General features: G+C 33.7%; 2 protein-coding genes across 2 annotated transcripts; both read left to right on the top strand.

The window, feature by feature from the left end:
* Positions 1-7,974: 7,974 nt before the first annotated feature.
* LOC107795768 (origin of replication complex subunit 6-like) lies at positions 7,975-11,216 on the top strand. Its single transcript, XM_016618455.2, has 10 exons — positions 7,975-8,203; positions 8,311-8,357; positions 8,942-9,046; positions 9,180-9,260; positions 9,435-9,546; positions 9,659-9,721; positions 10,025-10,112; positions 10,216-10,283; positions 10,671-10,767; positions 10,869-11,216. The coding sequence occupies exons 1-10, from the start codon at positions 8,084-8,086 to the stop codon at positions 10,940-10,942; spliced, it is 855 nt and encodes a 284-aa protein (XP_016473941.1). The 5' UTR covers positions 7,975-8,083; the 3' UTR covers positions 10,943-11,216.
* A 1,786-nt stretch (positions 11,217-13,002) lies between these two features.
* On the top strand, positions 13,003-16,916 carry LOC107795812 (sphinganine C4-monooxygenase 1). Its single transcript, XM_016618525.2, has 2 exons — positions 13,003-13,965; positions 16,096-16,916. Exons 1-2 carry the CDS (start codon positions 13,702-13,704, stop codon positions 16,648-16,650), a joined length of 819 nt encoding a protein of 272 aa, XP_016474011.1. The 5' UTR covers positions 13,003-13,701; the 3' UTR covers positions 16,651-16,916.
* The last annotated feature ends 387 nt before the right edge of the window (positions 16,917-17,303 follow it).

The following is a 17,303-nucleotide window of genomic DNA, read 5'->3' as shown; positions in this document are numbered from 1 at the left end:
TAAACGAGTTTTATTAACTTACTGTTTCTTTTGGTGCAGAATTGAATATTTTTTGCACCACATGATGTTGATTATGGTATCACTAGGTTCCAGACATTATCCGACCCTGCTGTTTCTGGCCAAATCAAGGTGTTATTGTCTGAAAATGGGTTAAAGTTGTTTAAGAAGACATGTCATGGGCACTTCCTTTCCCTGCCCAAAATATGTATCCAAAATCAGGCAATTCACCTTATCATGAAGTATGAATTGAACGCATCTGGTTCTCATTTTTTACAGCAGAGATAAAGGGTGTGATGTTGAACTTTGGGTTGAGGGAGTTTGCCCTTATCACTGGCCTTAGATGTTTTACAGAAGTAGCGAATTTTGGTTACACAACTAAGTATGACAGTAAAACAATGAGGAGCTATTTTCCGAACAAGGAAAAAGTTGAGAAGTTATACTTGCAACAAATTGTAACCGACCGTAGTTGGGTGAATGGTGAGGATGCAGTCAAGCTGTGTATTTTCTATCTGACAGAATTCTTTTTCTGCCCTTCAGAGAGAGATAATGGTTTGATAGACCATTTTAGGTTCTATTTGGTGGACTCGGGGCAGTATGGAAATTTCGCATGGGGTATCAAAGCTTATACACAATTGCTTCAGTCTGTTAGGCATAAGTTCAACCCTTCTATGCATTTTTGTCTCATTCGAGGTTTTTCACTCGCTGTGCAAATCTGGTTGTATGAGTGTTGCTCTACAATCAACACTGATATAGCTACAGGGGTTGGTAATTCGATCTCTCGCATACTTAACTGGACAGCTAGTAAGGACAAGATATGGATTTCTGCATTGGAAGATAGAATGATCAAACCATCATGGATCAAGGTAAATATTTTTTACTTCTGGACAGATAATATAATACAAATTATCTACACATTTTATAAATATGATGACTAGGTCCCTCATATATTTTTTTCACTCAGTTTACCAACATGCTTGAAGCCCCAAAAGAGCTTTCTAAAATGACTTTGCCAGACAAAGTTGAATACATCCTTGAAGAAGCTGAAACAAAGGGCGAGTATCCGACAGATGCTCCATCTCCATCTGGACATAAGCAGGCAATGAGAATATATGACAAGAAAGATATTGTGAAATAATTAAAAAAATTAAGAAAAAGATGTTGATAAAGTAACATCTTAAGATAATCCTAGCTGATTTCTTTAATTTATGTTATGCAAATTATTTCTTTAACTCTTTCTATTTTAATATGTAGGTCGGTTCGGACCTTGGATTGTTCAAGAAAAAGGTATACCTAATTCTTGTTTTTTAGTCTTCTTTATATATACAATTGTCAGATACATTATAACCATTTTTTGTTCGTTAGGTTTTTCAAGAACTAGGTAGCATTCAACTGCTACTCAATGATTCCATCATGTCTGTGTTACACGCAATAGAAAGTCAACTGGATACAAACATTGACGCAAAGGTTTCATTCGAAATATATTCATTTTGGATAATAATTTTTACCATGTTTATGTTTATACTAGCATTCATAAAGTATATAGCTTAACAAATTTCCATTGCAGTTTACTGGCAGTTCTATGAAAAATAATAAGCATTACAAAGAAAAGAACAAACAACAGAATCTGGGCAGTAGTGTTAAACCAGTGTTGGGCAACTGTAGTAAAACATGTATTTTAACACAATTTGATGAGAAATAATCTACATTATATATACATATAGACTGAATTACCAACAAATAATCTACATTATATTTTCAATTGTTGTCTTAGATACAGGACACATGTCTTACATTCAAAATGAGGAAAATGTTCCTGTAAGTGTTGACTTGTCTTCCCAGTTTCAAAGGGTATTGGAGGAAGAAACTGTAGGTATGATTTAGTACATTTTATCTACATATTTCACAATACACATTACATCTCAGCGACAAGACAACATTTCACTAAATTAACTATAACTAAACTATAATTTATCTACAGTGTTATTTTTGTTTATTACAAATGATCTACAATTTTATTAAGTTATACACATTTATTGTAACAGAGAAGGAAACTATGCATGTGGACTCTCCAAAATAGGATGCAAAAGTTGGCATACAAGGAAAGCATTTAAACGAGGAGAAAGAGACTATGCATTTGCAATCTCCCATTCAACAAGCAAATGTTATACAACAAAGAAACGATTGCAATGAATATTTCAGTGGTATTATAAGTTACAGTATATTTGTAGGAAAAAAATAACAGCTTTCATATAAGTTTCAGTTTTTCCAAAAGAACTAATGCAACCAACATACAATGTTGTCCTTTTGTTTTAAATTTTGTAGGTGAACCAACCGACTACATCAATGTAGGTGATTCGGACAATGACTTCAGGTCTGGAAGAAAGGGCAGTAACACTTGATGATTTTGAGTTGCTAGAGAACTTCTCACATATTGTTAAGTTCGGCGAGGTAAATAAATATGAAACAACCTCTGTGCATCAGGGATGAACAAGGGTTTCTAGAAAGTATGTCAGATCCCCCTTTCTCGCTTATTTCAGTTCTGGGGGAAGCACTTCTGTTGGAACTCCTCCAATTTTCAACATCAAGCATCCATTTACTGGGGTTATTGACGACGATGTTGATCCTGACTTGTTGAAAGAATTTAATAAGTGGTTATATTTAGGTACCGACATGGTTTCAAATAGGTTAGATTATACAATTTTTTTCATATTATCGAGTGCATATAATTTATGGATTTCCAACTGAAACTACATAATAATTGTACTTGCTATGTCTTTAAATAGGAGGAAGGCGTCTTATACTTTGAAAGATAACCAGCTCAAGCCGTGGTTTAATCTTGGAGTAGATAAAGTTAATAAAAATGACTGTTTTTATACTTTGGCACATCCCGGGCAAGTCCTCAACAATACGGTATACATATACATTGGCAGAATTTAATGATTAGCTGTAGTATTCTGTTATTTTATAAATCTGTAGATTTTTTGTTTGAAAATTGTAGTTAAATTATATGAAGCACTGAGAAATAATGAAATATATATTTTTTACAGCACATTGATATTATTTTATACTATTTGAGGAAGAGAGGAAAGTATGGTCCTGAAAACAAAACACGATTTACAACCACTGACTGTATGTTCAATACTAGAATTGAACAAATTTATGAGAGGTACATTAATTCTCATGTCGATAAGAAGCTTGTTGTTGTCAAACCCCAGGACATCGTATAAGAATATATATTGGGGTACCGATTACTTGCAAATGTTGCATGGGACAAAGTTGATTTTGTGATTATGCCCATAAATATTGTGGAGAAATTTCATTAGTTGTTGATTGTGTTTGACATTATTGATAGGGTTCTATATGTTTATGATTCTATGTTCTTTTCACGAAATTATAAACTTGTTGAATCTGTTGTCGACAAGTTTGCTATTATAATCCCCTCTACTTGTCATGCACCGACTTCTATGGCAAACGTCCAGACATCAACTACAAGAACACAACGGCATATATTGAAAAAAGGTGTTACCGACCTTCTTGACATTCAATGATTGGTCGGTGAGATACCCCAGTAAAAAGAAGGATCATTGTATGTGCTGCTTTTCCTTCTATTTATTTAACCAATTATATTTTACACCGAATGCTAAATATTTTCCCCTGTTATTTTTTGCAGTGATTGTGGTGTATACGTGGCGGTATTTGCAGAATATGTCAATATTCGAGAGCTATCGATTTCAAAGGAAGACCTTCCTAATATTGATCAACACCGTAGATGTTATGGAGTGCTCCTTTGGGATTATGCTAGGAAAAAGTAAGAGTTTGATGCAATTAGTGGAAGTGAGTTGACTGACAGATTAGCAAGAAGAAAAGGTGCACCAGCTGTGAACAAGAGAACACAAGTCCGGAAAAAGAAGAATTAGTTGCCCTTTTCAGTAGAAAAATCGTAGTTAAAGTATTTAGTTGTAGCTGGATTGTAGTAAAGTTGTAGACAAATTATTTATTAAGAACAAGTCAGCTAGAATTTATTTGTAGCAGATTTGTGCTACAGTTATTTTACCTTTTGTTTTGTTATTTTGTCCATAGTTCTACTACTTAGAATAGAAAGTATCTACGGCATTTTTTTTGGTTGAAAGTTGTTAGTACTTGATCTCGATATTAGTACTATATAATTATTTTACAGCATAACTACAACTATGTTTACAACTACTATACAAAAATACATAATCTATTCAATTTTAGCAGTGTTGTTAGGAAAGGCTGAAAAGTAATAAATAAACTCAGTATTTGAACAAAATAACTACAACCCAATTGCATTAAGAGTTGAAATATGTTTAGCAAACATTCATTATAGGAGACAATCTTTATTCAAATTAGCAACACAATTATACCACAACTATAATTCTCCAGAACAAAACAAATACAACTTCATATATCTTAAAGGACAAATTATCATCAACAGTACTCAGTTAAAAAAACCTTTAAACTGTATCAATTTTTATTTTCTTTTGGGAGCATTCCTACAAGATCTTTTGTTATGCCCTTCTAGTCTGCAGTTGCCACATGAACCCTTATACTTTTTTGCATTTACTTCATCATATAGTTTGTATCTTTATTTTTGAGGTCTCTCTGGCTGCCTTTTCCCGGTAGGTGGCTTTACAACTTCTTCAGATATATGTTGTGGCACGTGTCATTTGCTTTCATCAGGCAGCGGGTCTACTGGTATTTCATAAGTATGCAGAAGGCTCTCCCTAGTGTAATAAGGAGAACAATAGTTTTCATAATACTCGTTCCTGTGCCTCAAAGCTGCCAAAGCATGTGGACAATGAAGTCCATCAAGCGGGAATTGTCAACAACTGCATCTCTTATTTTGAAGGCAAACAATGAAGCGCTTCACCCCATCTATCACAGTATGGATGTAATCTGTTGAAGCCCTCACCTACAATTTCATTACAAACACACAACAAGTTGTCAGCAACCTATACAAAACAAAATTACTACAATTATACAATAATATTTCTATAATTAACAGTATATATTTAGTTTGATGGAATCAATGATATGATGTTATTGACTATAACTTACTCTCATATTTTGTGATAATGTCCTGTTGTCCTCCAACTCTTTGTTGTATTTTTTCCCAAAGTATGTGAACATACCATTTGCATTCAATAATTTTTCATTAGTCTAACATTCAAGAAGAGTCCTCATGTACTCTAATAATTCTACTACGGACAACTCTCTTGCATCTTTGGTTACCACATTCAATGACTCTGCAATGTTTGATGTCATCATCCACGTTCTGTTCACTGTAGCATGTACCCGAGACCATCCGTGATAGCCAATATCGTATAGGTATACTTTAACATGTGTGTCGATCTCTTCAATCTTTGACATTCTTTCATGTATGATTGTGCTGTGGCAAAGTACAATTCGCTTAACTTTAGATGACCATTCTTGAACTTTGATCTTACATTTGTCCAAATATGCCACATGCAAGCATAATGTGGCATGCCTATATAAACAGTAGATGTTGCCTTCAAGATACTCACATTCCGGTCCGAAACAATACACATATTTGGTTTTTCACCATATGCATGTTTGAATTGCTCAAAAAATCACCTCCATGATATGTCATTTTTCGAATCAACAATGGCGTATGCTAGTGGTAATATGTTACATATCACATAGATAGCAAAAATAAATTCAATTTATGTAATAAAACTTGAAATATAAAAAATACAGTCTTAAAAATAATTTTTTTCACAATATTTTTGCAATTAATCTACATTACCTGCTGTATCCATTGTGCTAGTTGTTAGCATGATTCCCCTATATGCCTACTTCAAGAAGGTATCATCAACTATTACAACTGACCTACAATGCTCCCAACCCTTGATGGACGTATTAAGTGGAACAAATGCATACAAGAAACAATCATCTTTAGTCTTCTGCCATTTCACTACCCACTCCGGATAAGTCTTCTCCAGAATAATACGAATAACCCGGCAAGCGACTGTAGGAATCGGCAGGATGACCTCTCAAAAATTTCAAAGGCTTTTTCTTTGCTCTTAAAGCTTGCATGTATGTTAAGTTCACACCATGATATGACAACATGCCAGTTTGTATGTCTTTTAATGTGTATATTGTCTTAGGATCCGCATATTTTGGCATCCCCATGCTGCCAACTACCATGGCAGTAGGTTTGTGTTGTATATATGTGTTGTCCATCAAAGAGCATGTGTGCAAGCTATTGATTTTTCGAATCTTGAACAATGCTGATTCATTTATGCTGGTGGACTTGAAGTACTACGTACAATTGTCTCCAACACATACGAGGCAGTAGCTACATAATAAATACATTTCAAAAAATATTATGCAAATTATAGCTACAGAATATGAGGTTGTTTATGCACAACAACTTGTCTTAAACAATTTATATACAAAAAACTACAACTTATACACAATATTGAATTTGACAAATAAAATGTTCCTACCTTTTTGCACTAGACATTTTCACCCTAAATTGAAACTTATCCATGACAGAATAGTGCTTCATTGCACTGACAATTGTTTACTTGTTGTAAACTTGGCCTACTTCAATTATATTTGGCGTATGTTCTGTTATGATGATACTTTCATATTCCACAATTGACGGAGATGTTTGCATATCAATCAACTTCAGTATTCCTGATACTTCTCCAATTATGTTACAATTGTCTGACAATTGTACCACGTTAGTATTACGATAATCAAACGAACCTGAGCTCAATTAAAAATATATTAATTCAGACCACTGTATATTCATGTGTTCAGTATTTGACAGAATACTTGTAGAGAGTAGAGACATAACAATTGAACTACATTTGTTATGTAGTATTATTGTAGATAATTTGTAGAACACTTGAAATTGAAAAAACATCAGCACTGGAAAAACAGAGCAAACATGCAATTGTGCTCGCATTCGATATACTGCATTCCAAATCGAAATCACGCACGGTTATACATAACAAATATATTCCTAAATTTTTGTTTTCCTTTTTCGTCTCCATATACATTCGAACTCCCATATCGTTCTGAATTTCCATTAGAGGACAACGTTCATTGACAGTGTATTTGATTTCGATAAATTTTACGGAGGTATCGATCATTAGATGCTCTGCAATTGCGGAATTCAATTGACTATAATTTGAATCTTCTTTGGCTACAATTTCGTCAACATCAAAATCTTTGTATCTCCCAACGCTATCCCACTGACCATTGAGCCGGAGCATAATCACTAATTTTGTCATTATATTGCGAAATTCAATTCAATTGTAGCTAATTATTTGCAATTGTTTCCTTCATAACCTTTGTTTATGAAAAATCAGAGGAAACCAGAGAATAGAAGAATACTACAGATATATTGCCTTGTTTATTGTGCGATGATAACCAGAGAAGATCTGCGTAATAGAAGGATTCTACAAATATGTTGCCTTGATTATGGTGTGATGATTGCGTCAGTAAAATCTCTAATTGAAATATAAGCGATCCCAAAATCCCGCGTCTAAATAAGGAAGACTATCGCAGAAAAGATTCTAGTTTAAACAAATATATATTTTTTTGTAGCTAAAACGTGTTTAGGTCGGGTAAATACGACAACTTGGACATTTTTTGTAATAAGGTTTCAAATAGTGTATAAGAACAAAAAAATCCCATTAATGTATAGATGATATGTGATCTTTACGTACGTTTTATCATTTAACCAAAATTATATTTATTATCACCACAATTTATTATCAAACATAAATAAGTTAATGGTGAAGTCAATATTTTCCCTAGCTGTACTAATAAGAATCCTCCAAAAAGGGCTATATTTCCTTTAATTTTTTTCCTCCAAATTAGCTTTTAAACCCCCCTTTTACCACAGTAAAAATAATCCTTGGCGCCAAAGGCAGACTCTCCGTATCATAACCCCGCGCGCGCGAAAATTAAACCGTCCAAAACGCAACCAATTCAACATTCCCGCCATGCCCACTTTCTCTCCTTAAACCCTCCAAAATGCGACCCGAAATCCCCAATTCCCTTTCATTCCCCAACCTGAAATCAAATGGATCTATCCGACATTGCCCGAAAGCTCGGTCTATCTGAAACCAAGCACATTGTACGTAAAGCCGCCGAGCTCCGTCGTCTCGCCGATGTCCAATTCGATTCCTCTGTCATCGGCGTCGTAAGTAACTAATGTTATGAATTGGTCGTTTGAAAGAAGAAATTTATTCGATTGGAATGTAATTTGGAACAATGTTAACCAAAAATCTATTTGATTCTTTTCTGTAGGGCGAGATATGCAAGGCTATAATTTGCCTAGAGATTGCTGCTTCTAGGTAATGAGAGTCAATTAATGATGTGTCAATTCTTAATTAGTTCGGGTCAATCGTGTAATTTAGGGATTGATTCTATGAATCCTCTATATGTGTTTCAATTAAATTAGGATCTGTATCAGTTTTTTGTTGATTTATAGTACTACATAAAAATAACAAAAATGTGTTGCATCCTCTGTATGTGTTTCAATTAATTTTTTTGGGGGGTTGATTCTGGATGTCAAAGCACCAATGGATCAATTAGTTGGGAAATATATAAATTCTGTTTTATTTGGACTTATTTTGTCTTAATGCTTAATTATTTGTTTTATAAGGCAAATTAGCTGTCTATTTATTGTATTGCATCAACATTAAAAAAAGGGTAGCTTTATCCACTAAGCTCTCGATATGTGTGGGGTCTGAGTATAGGATGGACCAACATCGGGTCTAATATATGCAGCCTTACCTTGCATTTTTGTAGCAAGTTGTGAAACATTATTGGGTCTGAACAAAAAATTATTTTATGTGCTGATGAGTTGTGAAATGTGGTATAGTAGGAGTAATATTTGTGTGTATAATTTTGTAAGATGTTTTGATGATAAATGTAGGATGGATGTGGTGTTTGATCGTCAGGCAGCGATAAAATTTAGTGGGATGTCTGAGAAGGCTTATAACAGATCGTTCATTTCAATGCAGAATGGGATTGGAGTGAAGTGAGTTGTTAATCTTTTGTTTCAGTCTACATTTTCCTTTTGTGAATCTGTACATTCCTTTTGGAGCCAAATAGTGTTTTGTTATGTGTTAGATTCTTGCTGACGTGAAAGCTTCTTTGATTCTGCTTTGCAGAAACAAGCTTGATATTAGAGAACTGGGAATTCAGTTTGGGTGTGTCAGGCTCATTCCTTTTGTCCGTAAAGGTCTATCATTGTAAGTTTGATTGTCGACTTTGTACTCACTCGTGGTTTTACAGAATTGTACTGCCTATGATATTTGATCGAATGTGTGTGAACCAAATTGGACAAGAATAAGCTGCTTTTGTATAAGCAGTTAGAGAATTAGGCTTCTCATAGTGAATGAATGATTTGAATTGTTTATTTTCAGGTACAAGGATCGGTTTCTTGCATCCTTGCCACCTTCTCGAAGGGCAAGTGCTGATTTCACTCGACCTGTGTTCACTGCTGCTGCATTCTATCTGTGCGCAAAAAGGCACAAGGTTTGTTTGTTCTACTCTTTACTTATTGTCAGTCTTGCTCTCTTGTACTGGTTGTAGTAGCATGATAATTTGGTATAAAATGCCTCATTGTTTCTTCGTCTGTGTTTTGCAGCTCAAGGTTGACAAAATGAAGTTAATTGAGCTTTGTGGCACATCAGAATCTGAATTTGCTAGTGTAAGTCCTTATGCTCCTTTACTTCTCATTTATTTACTTAAGCTATCAGTTTTCTATCAGATGCGGATCCAGGATTTGAATTTTATGGGTTCAACTTTAAGGTTTTTGGTATTGGACCCATTATAATGTTAAAGTTATGGGTTCATATCTAATATTTTTGTAATTTTAATAAATTTTTACATACAAATTTTTACTCCACATCAAAAGTTATGGGTTAAGTTGAACCTGTTGCCAAAACGCTACATCCGCCTCTGTTTGCTATACCATGGTTCTAATATTTTTATGTGTATTGACATGATACAGGTTTCTACCTCGATGAATGATCTTTGTTTTGATGTTTTTGGTATATCAAAGGAGAAAAAAGATCCTACAAAAGTAAAGGGGAACCGAGGTAACACATGCTGATTAAGTTCTCACTTTATTGCAAGCAAAATGTGGTTCAGTGCTTTTCAATACATAAGAAGATAATTTAACACAGTGATTTGCATATGCAGAGCTGCTAGATGTATTACCTGAGAAAAGGACTGTTGAAGATGGTGGCTATTCATCTGAGGAGGATAATGTAAATAATAGGAACTCTCTTGAATTTTGCTACTAGTTAATAATGCCATACCACTAATCAACATAATTAAGGAACAAGAAGCCCTCAACTCAGATGTAAAAACCTGTTATGTATATATGCAACGAATAGATGGTAGGATACATCCTACAATTCTTGAGGACATAGGGTCTGTGGCAAGCCACACAGATGCTTATTTGAATCCCTAAATTGGAAAAAAATATGATGAATTTGACTTGTTACTGGCTTGTCATTTTCACCATAAAATAAAGCATGGTTGAATGCAAGTTATAATCTCTGCAAAACTTTGTGCTGGTGTTATATAACTAAAATTCTTACATCTCAGTTTGAGTTGTATGTTACTGAATTTTGAGGCCTTTCATTTTGCAGTCATCAGCATACAAGAAGCGCAAATGTATGGACAAACATGCTTACGAGGAATGGAAATCTACTGTCCTAGCTTCAAATAATCGAAGTGGCCAAAAAGGTAGAGTAAATGCATATCTTATCCATAACTAATCGTTCCCTGAACATTTAGTAGCTACATTAGCTTATGTGCTGATGGAAATTGTCTGTTTATTCTTGTAGCTCCTAAACAAACCAAACAAGCCCGGCTCGATTTCATGAAGAAAGTTCCTGAAACACAAGTGCAAGCTACATAATTCTCAATTGTCCTTTTCAATTACACAAATTTTAGTTGATTTTTCAATACAGTGAAGAAAATGATTGGGAAGAAACTTCCTTTTGTTTTCTTGATACCATAGTTGACTAGAGAAAAAAACAAAAGAAGTGTTTCATTGAACTTTGATGGTGGTAGGCCACTACTAAAACGTAAATCACCATTTGGATTAATCTTTTGCTTAACAGCAAAGTTTCTCTGTATAGATATAGATTATTTTTATTTAATAATCACATCACATGCTGTTGATAATTCAATTATTGTGTTTTCTGTGACCATATTCTTATATAATACTTAACTATTTATCTTACTATTTATAGTTCTCATGTCTTTCAGAATTATTATCCTGTATGTATGTATCATAAAAAGTATAGTTATCCACTCTTGACGAAATGGTCAAAACAAAAGGATGCTTTCACAATTGGAGACCTTTGTATTTCAAGAAAGAAATAGAAAAGGATGCTTCTGCAATTGGAGACCTTGTCTTTGAAACAAAAATATCACAGTAAATATCAGCATGTAGAAGGCCAAAGTTCCACACTTGGTCCTTGAAACGTCCTTTTCAACTAGCTAGTAAATGACTGCCGAACTTTAAATATTCACAAAACGGAAGCAAAGTAAGGATAAAACATAGTAATCACTTTCGAGTAAATTTTAGGTGGTCTTCAACTTTGTGTTTATTATTTAAAAGTTATTTTTCTTTCTTTTGTTATGTAAAAGTTATTTAATTTTGTGTTCGTTAATCATTTTATTATATAGTTATTACAATAATTACTTTGATCATATTTTACACACCTTTCATATCTGGCCAATGTGACTTTTGTGATAAATAGGGCAAAGTAAAATAATAATTGTGTAACAAAAGAAAGAAAATTAACTTTTGGACAATGAACACAAAATTGAATGATTTTTACGTAACAAAAAAAAAGTGACTTTTGGGTAATAAACACAAAGTTGAATGATTACAGTAAAATTTACTCAATCACTTTCTAATCAAATTGTTTGCCAAGATCAATCAATGTATATAATTTAAATTTGTTTTTTGTGTGAAAAAGAAATGAAATAGGCGTATGGGATAAACAATGGGTGGGTAAACTATCTTGTTGGCGGCTTATTGTATTTTAGGAAAAACTGCCAACTGGCCAAGGATGACAAATTGAGCCAAAAGTCCAAGTCAAATTCGGACGACCCCAATTTAACATATGTATATCGGAATGTCCAATTGTCCATCTTAGAAAATTCAAATGTTAAATTACACATTTAGTTCGGTCGGCAAATATAATTATATATACTAACTAAATATAGAATATATATATATATATATATATATATATATATATATATATAAAGATATAAGAAATTATATAATTAGTATATCTTGTAAATGGGAACGGTTATACTATATAATTTTCCTAATTATTAAATTCTCATAAGCCACGATGAACCCAACACTTCAAAAAAATAAATAAATTATGATACCTCAGTGTTTAATTGTTTATTATCTGTCTGCCACGTCAACATTTCATAGAAATATCAAACAATCAGCGATACCACGTATTACTACTATTTCCCAAAGAAGAATTTACCAGTTTTATTATAAAAATCAACAAATAAATGATACTATTTTTTTGTTGTTGTTTAATCATAATTAATCAAAATATATTCTACACACTTATTAGATAGAAAATTAAGAAAATTTAAACTTTTAATACTTATTTTACTTACTGTTACGTTAATTTGAATTTAAGACGTGACTTTTATTTATATCAAGTTATCAACAACATCACATATTATTCTGAATGTCAGAATACTGATTCTCAATTTAATGAAAAAAAGAACCTTAAATTATCACATATTATTCTGAGCGTTCTTCTGCCGATTTCTACGAAGAATATTAAAGGGAAAAAAAGAAGAAATTTTGCGGAATCTTCTCCACTGAAAAGTTGTGGGCCTACTAAGCTGCCTTTTTTTAAATTAAAATTTCTTTAATAACACGACAAAGAAAAAGCACTATAAATAAAAAGAATTAATTTGATGATCATCGTTATTATAGGAGGTAGTATCTGTTCTGAAAAACAATAATATCCTCTCTAATAGTTTGAAAACACAGAAACAACAAGCAAATTGATCATTTTTGCTTAACCTTTTTGTGCCTTTTTCTTTTTGAAATTCCCTTCCAAATTTGGAAGAGAATTTCATTTCAATCAACCCCTCTATACCCAAAAATTCTTTTTCTCTACAAACCCTAGTTCCAATTTATCTCATTTTCTTTCCATTTATACAAAAGCCTGAATCTTTTTCAGAGTTTCTTGATATTTTTTTTGCTTTTAAGGGGTAATTTCAAAAAAGATATTGTTTTTCATTTCTGGGTGTTTTTTTGATCAACAAAGAAACTAATATATATATATATATTAAACTGTTGTTCATTTCTGGGTGTTTCTTTTTTCTTTTTAAGGGCAATCTCAAAAGATATAACAAGGAGCAATTTTGGTTCCTTTTCTGGGTATTTTTGTTGCTTTTAAGGGTAACTTCAAAAAGATAGTACTAGTAATTTTCATTTCTGGGTGTTTTTTTCTTTGAAGGGTAGTATAAAAAAGATATAAGAAGGAACAAAATTTGTTCCTTTCTGAGTATTTCAATTAAGGGTAATTTCAAGAAGATATAAAGAAAGAATCTATATATTCTTTTCTGGGTATTATACCTTTTAAGGTTTCGTATCAAGAAGATATAAAGAAAACAGAGATGATGGGTAGTGAGAACAATAACAATCAACAGTTGATAGGAGGATATCATGTGTCAGATGAATTGTTGGGAACATTTTTACCAATAATAGTGTATTGGGTATATTCAGGATTATATTCAATGCTTGGGGGTATAATGGATAATTATAGGTTACATTCAAAGAAAGATGAGGATGAGAAGAATTTGGTGTCTAAAAAGGAAGTTGTTAAAGGTGTTCTTCTTCAACAGGTTGTTCAGGCTGCTGTTGCCACCCTTCTCTTTGCGGTTAGTTGATTTGGCCATCTCTAGTTGATGCAAAGTTTCGTTACTTTTTCAGTTCGAAACTTGTTATTATGCATCATAATGGATAACTTAGTATGCAAATGCTTATTTGGTCTTTTACTGATTGAAATGAAATGTTCATATCTGACTTTTCTTTTCCTTGGAAGTTTATTGCTGTTCTGTAGATGTTAATGGGAAAATTATCATAGATGCCTTTACATTCTTGCTTTCTGTTTGATATTTAGAAATTATTTGATCCGTGAATATATGATTTTGTTGACTGTATCTGCAATTTCATAATTGGAGATTGTGTATCACAATGTGGGGTGAGCATGAAAAGAAAGGGGAATATGAGGAGGCTATGTTGGTAACATAGTTTCGTCTTCCAAATTGGCACTGTTAGGCTTTTTTTGTTGGATGTTAAATATGAATAGCATTTGTGTTTTAGGCAGATTCAAACATTTTGAATTATTGTCATTGACTTGAGTGAGGAGTTTTTTGTGTTTGTCCACATGTGCTCCTAGAATTTCCCTATAGATTGGAATTTGCTTTAGGAATCTTTTAAGTTTATAATATTCTGAAGCTTGCAGGTTTGGTTTTCTTCTGTGCGTGGTAGGAAGTAGGAGTTCTTAAAAAATCAGGTGCAAATGTGCACCGTAGGCTTGAGTAGCTTGCTTTTACAGAGACAGGTTGAATTTGAAGTTCTTCTAGGAAAATAGGATTGCAAAATCGGCTTAGCTATCGATGCCAATGCTTTGAATGGTTGGAATCGACTTCTTGTTGTGTCTGGGTTTCTATGGTTCAGATATATGGTTTTTAAGGACTGCATTCTTTCATTTCAATCTGTTTGTTGCTTTAAATGATTATTCAAATATTGTGAGGTTTGTGGGAAAAGTCAAGAAAGAGTAATTGGAGTTTTGTTCAGTTGAAGAGCCCAGCTATGTGGTGGTGATTCCCATGGAAATGGATATGTGCTCAATATTTTGTTCTTTAAGTTAGTCAACACAAAGTAGAGATCCTGCTTGACAGGGGAAAAAGGTTGCTCAGCAGTGTTCATTAGACTTGCAACCTTTTGGTTTGGAAAAATGTAGATTGTGTAGATTTATGATTCAAAGATCAAGTCAGAGACTGCTCGACGTCTCGTAGAGCAACCGCCAAGAACACCGCTGAGACTATGATTATATTCGCTTAATCTGCCTTTATTAAAGAAAAAAGGGAATCATTGCTTTCACTTTTGCATTTTCGTTGTCTGCTCTCTTGTTCGTGTCCGTCCGTATTGCAAGTTGGTCAATGCAGCTGTTATAGTTAAGAATATTAGTTAAGAATATTGGAGGTGGGGGCTAACCATGACCTCCTAATCAAGCTTTTTTCACGCTACTCCCTCCGGTCCCTTTTAAGTGTCTTTAAAGGTTTTGGCATACCCTTTAAGAAATTCAGTTAATAACATTAATTATAAAAGGTATTCGACCAAATTATCCCTTATCTTTCTTTAAACATGGAAAGATATTTTAGAAAGTTGCATGGGTCATTTATTATAGCAAGGGCAAATTTGAAAAAGAATAGTTAATGCCGTCTTGGTTTGATAAAACACCACTTAATTTGGACTAAATTTGAAAGGATAAAAAGACACTTCAAATGACCGGAGGGAGTACTTTGCAAAGTTGGTCAACCCGAGCTTCAAGCTCTTTTTGAAACTTTCCTGGCTGTGAACAACTTCCAAAGCTCTCATAATATCTTGTATCAAAATTGGCCAGCTTTTCTGAATGAAACCCATGGAATAACCATCCGGCCCAGGTGCTTCATTTGCGCAACTCATGAATTAGCACCTGCCTTTTCATTTGTGATAACAAAAGTGTAAGCTTTTCTGACCCTTAGAGAAAGATAAATAAGTTCAATTAGGCGAAGGCTAGCTCATGCTGAACACAAGCATCTCTGATATTTTTTTTCTTTCTGATCAAGTCATCAGAATCAATGAGCCAAACATTGTACACCTTTTGTATGTATTGATAAGTAACATAAAGTTTATGCCATGGGGAGTTGCACTTCTTATACCATTGTTTGTACTTTCAGTATCTTTGATGTTTGTATTTTGACTAATTCTTGGCCATCTGATTATCGACTCATTTGGAGCAGGTCACAGGGAATGATGGTGAATCTGATGGGGATCAACACGCTTCCATTTTTGTTCTTGGTAGACAGTTCTTTGTTGCCATGGTGATGTTAGATACTTGGCAATATTTTATGCATCGGTACATGCACCAAAACAAGTTCTTGTACAAGCATATCCATGCTCAACACCATCGGCTAATTGTTCCGTATGCGTTTGGAGCTTTATACAACCACCCTTTAGAGGGTCTGATTCTTGACACAATTGGTGGGGCTCTAGCTTTCCTCGTCTCAGGCATGTCACCGCGTACCTCCATCTTCTTTTTCTCCTTTGCTACGATCAAAACGGTTGATGATCATTGCGGACTATGGTTGCCTGGAAATCTCTTCCATATCTTCTTTAAGAACAACTCTGCTTACCACGATATTCATCACCAGCTTTATGGGACCAAGTTTAACTATTCACAGCCTTTCTTCGTGACGTGGGATAGGATACTTGGAACTTACATGCCATATGAACTTGAGAAAAGACCAGAAGGAGGTTTTGAAGCTAGGCCCGTTAAAGATTGCAAAGAGCATTGACAAAACTGTTAGTACATGTTTGTCATAGTTTGTACCACTGCATTTCTTCCCTTTCTGAAATGCTTAGTTACTCATTTAATTTGTATATAGTTAAATGTTTATGCATATATTGTTGTATAACTGGTGTTCTTTTTTTTGAGGTTGAAAAAAGGAATAGGGGCGAATAATAGTTTCCTTTTTAAAACATTGTCTCTTGAATCTGACTTCTGGTATTCAACTGCAGACAGAGATAGAAATTGCCTTAAATATATTGTGTCTTGACTTCTTTAGTTCCAAGGTATCTGGACATGTAGTGTAACTTGCTCATTTCTCTCTTCACTGAGTTCTGCTTAGGGCTCCGATGTGGAGCTATATTGAGTTGGTCAAAATCTTGATCTCATGCCCTAGGCTCTGGTTTTGAACATGATATGTGTTTGGTACGACAAAAGTTATTTTTCGAGAAAATATTTTCCACGAGGAAGTCATTTTCCTTACAAGTTACAACTATCATAACATTTAATTTCATATTAGTTGTTCCATTCAACACGGAAGGCATAGTATTCAATCTTGTGGACTACCCAAACACTAGAAAATATTTTTGGTGAAATCATAAGACACATAAGTGCGCATAATTCACAAGAAAAAAAGAAAAGGCCGAAACCATTCACCTCAAG

Source organism: Nicotiana tabacum, chromosome 24, assembly GCF_000715075.1.
Source record: "Nicotiana tabacum cultivar K326 chromosome 24, ASM71507v2, whole genome shotgun sequence".
Classification (NCBI taxonomy): domain Eukaryota; kingdom Viridiplantae; phylum Streptophyta; class Magnoliopsida; order Solanales; family Solanaceae; genus Nicotiana; species Nicotiana tabacum.
This window is presented reverse-complemented; position numbering and strand designations above follow the sequence as displayed.

What these genes read in the sequence shown, in the direction of transcription:
- LOC107795812 (XM_016618525.2), top strand. Translation starts at nt 13,702, where the DNA reads ATGATGGGTAGTGAGAACAATAACAATCAACAGTTGATAGGAGGATAT. An exon ending in TTGCCACCCTTCTCTTTGCG is followed by an intron (nt 13,966 to 16,095) that starts GTTAGTTGATTT and finishes CATTTGGAGCAG; the next exon opens with GTCACAGGGAATGATGGTGA.
- LOC107795768 (XM_016618455.2), top strand. Translation starts at nt 8,084, where the DNA reads ATGGATCTATCCGACATTGCCCGAAAGCTCGGTCTATCTGAAACCAAG. An exon ending in ATTCCTCTGTCATCGGCGTC is followed by an intron (nt 8,204 to 8,310) that starts GTAAGTAACTAA and finishes TCTTTTCTGTAG; the next exon opens with GGCGAGATATGCAAGGCTAT. An exon ending in TGTGCGCAAAAAGGCACAAG is followed by an intron (nt 9,547 to 9,658) that starts GTTTGTTTGTTC and finishes TGTGTTTTGCAG; the next exon opens with CTCAAGGTTGACAAAATGAA.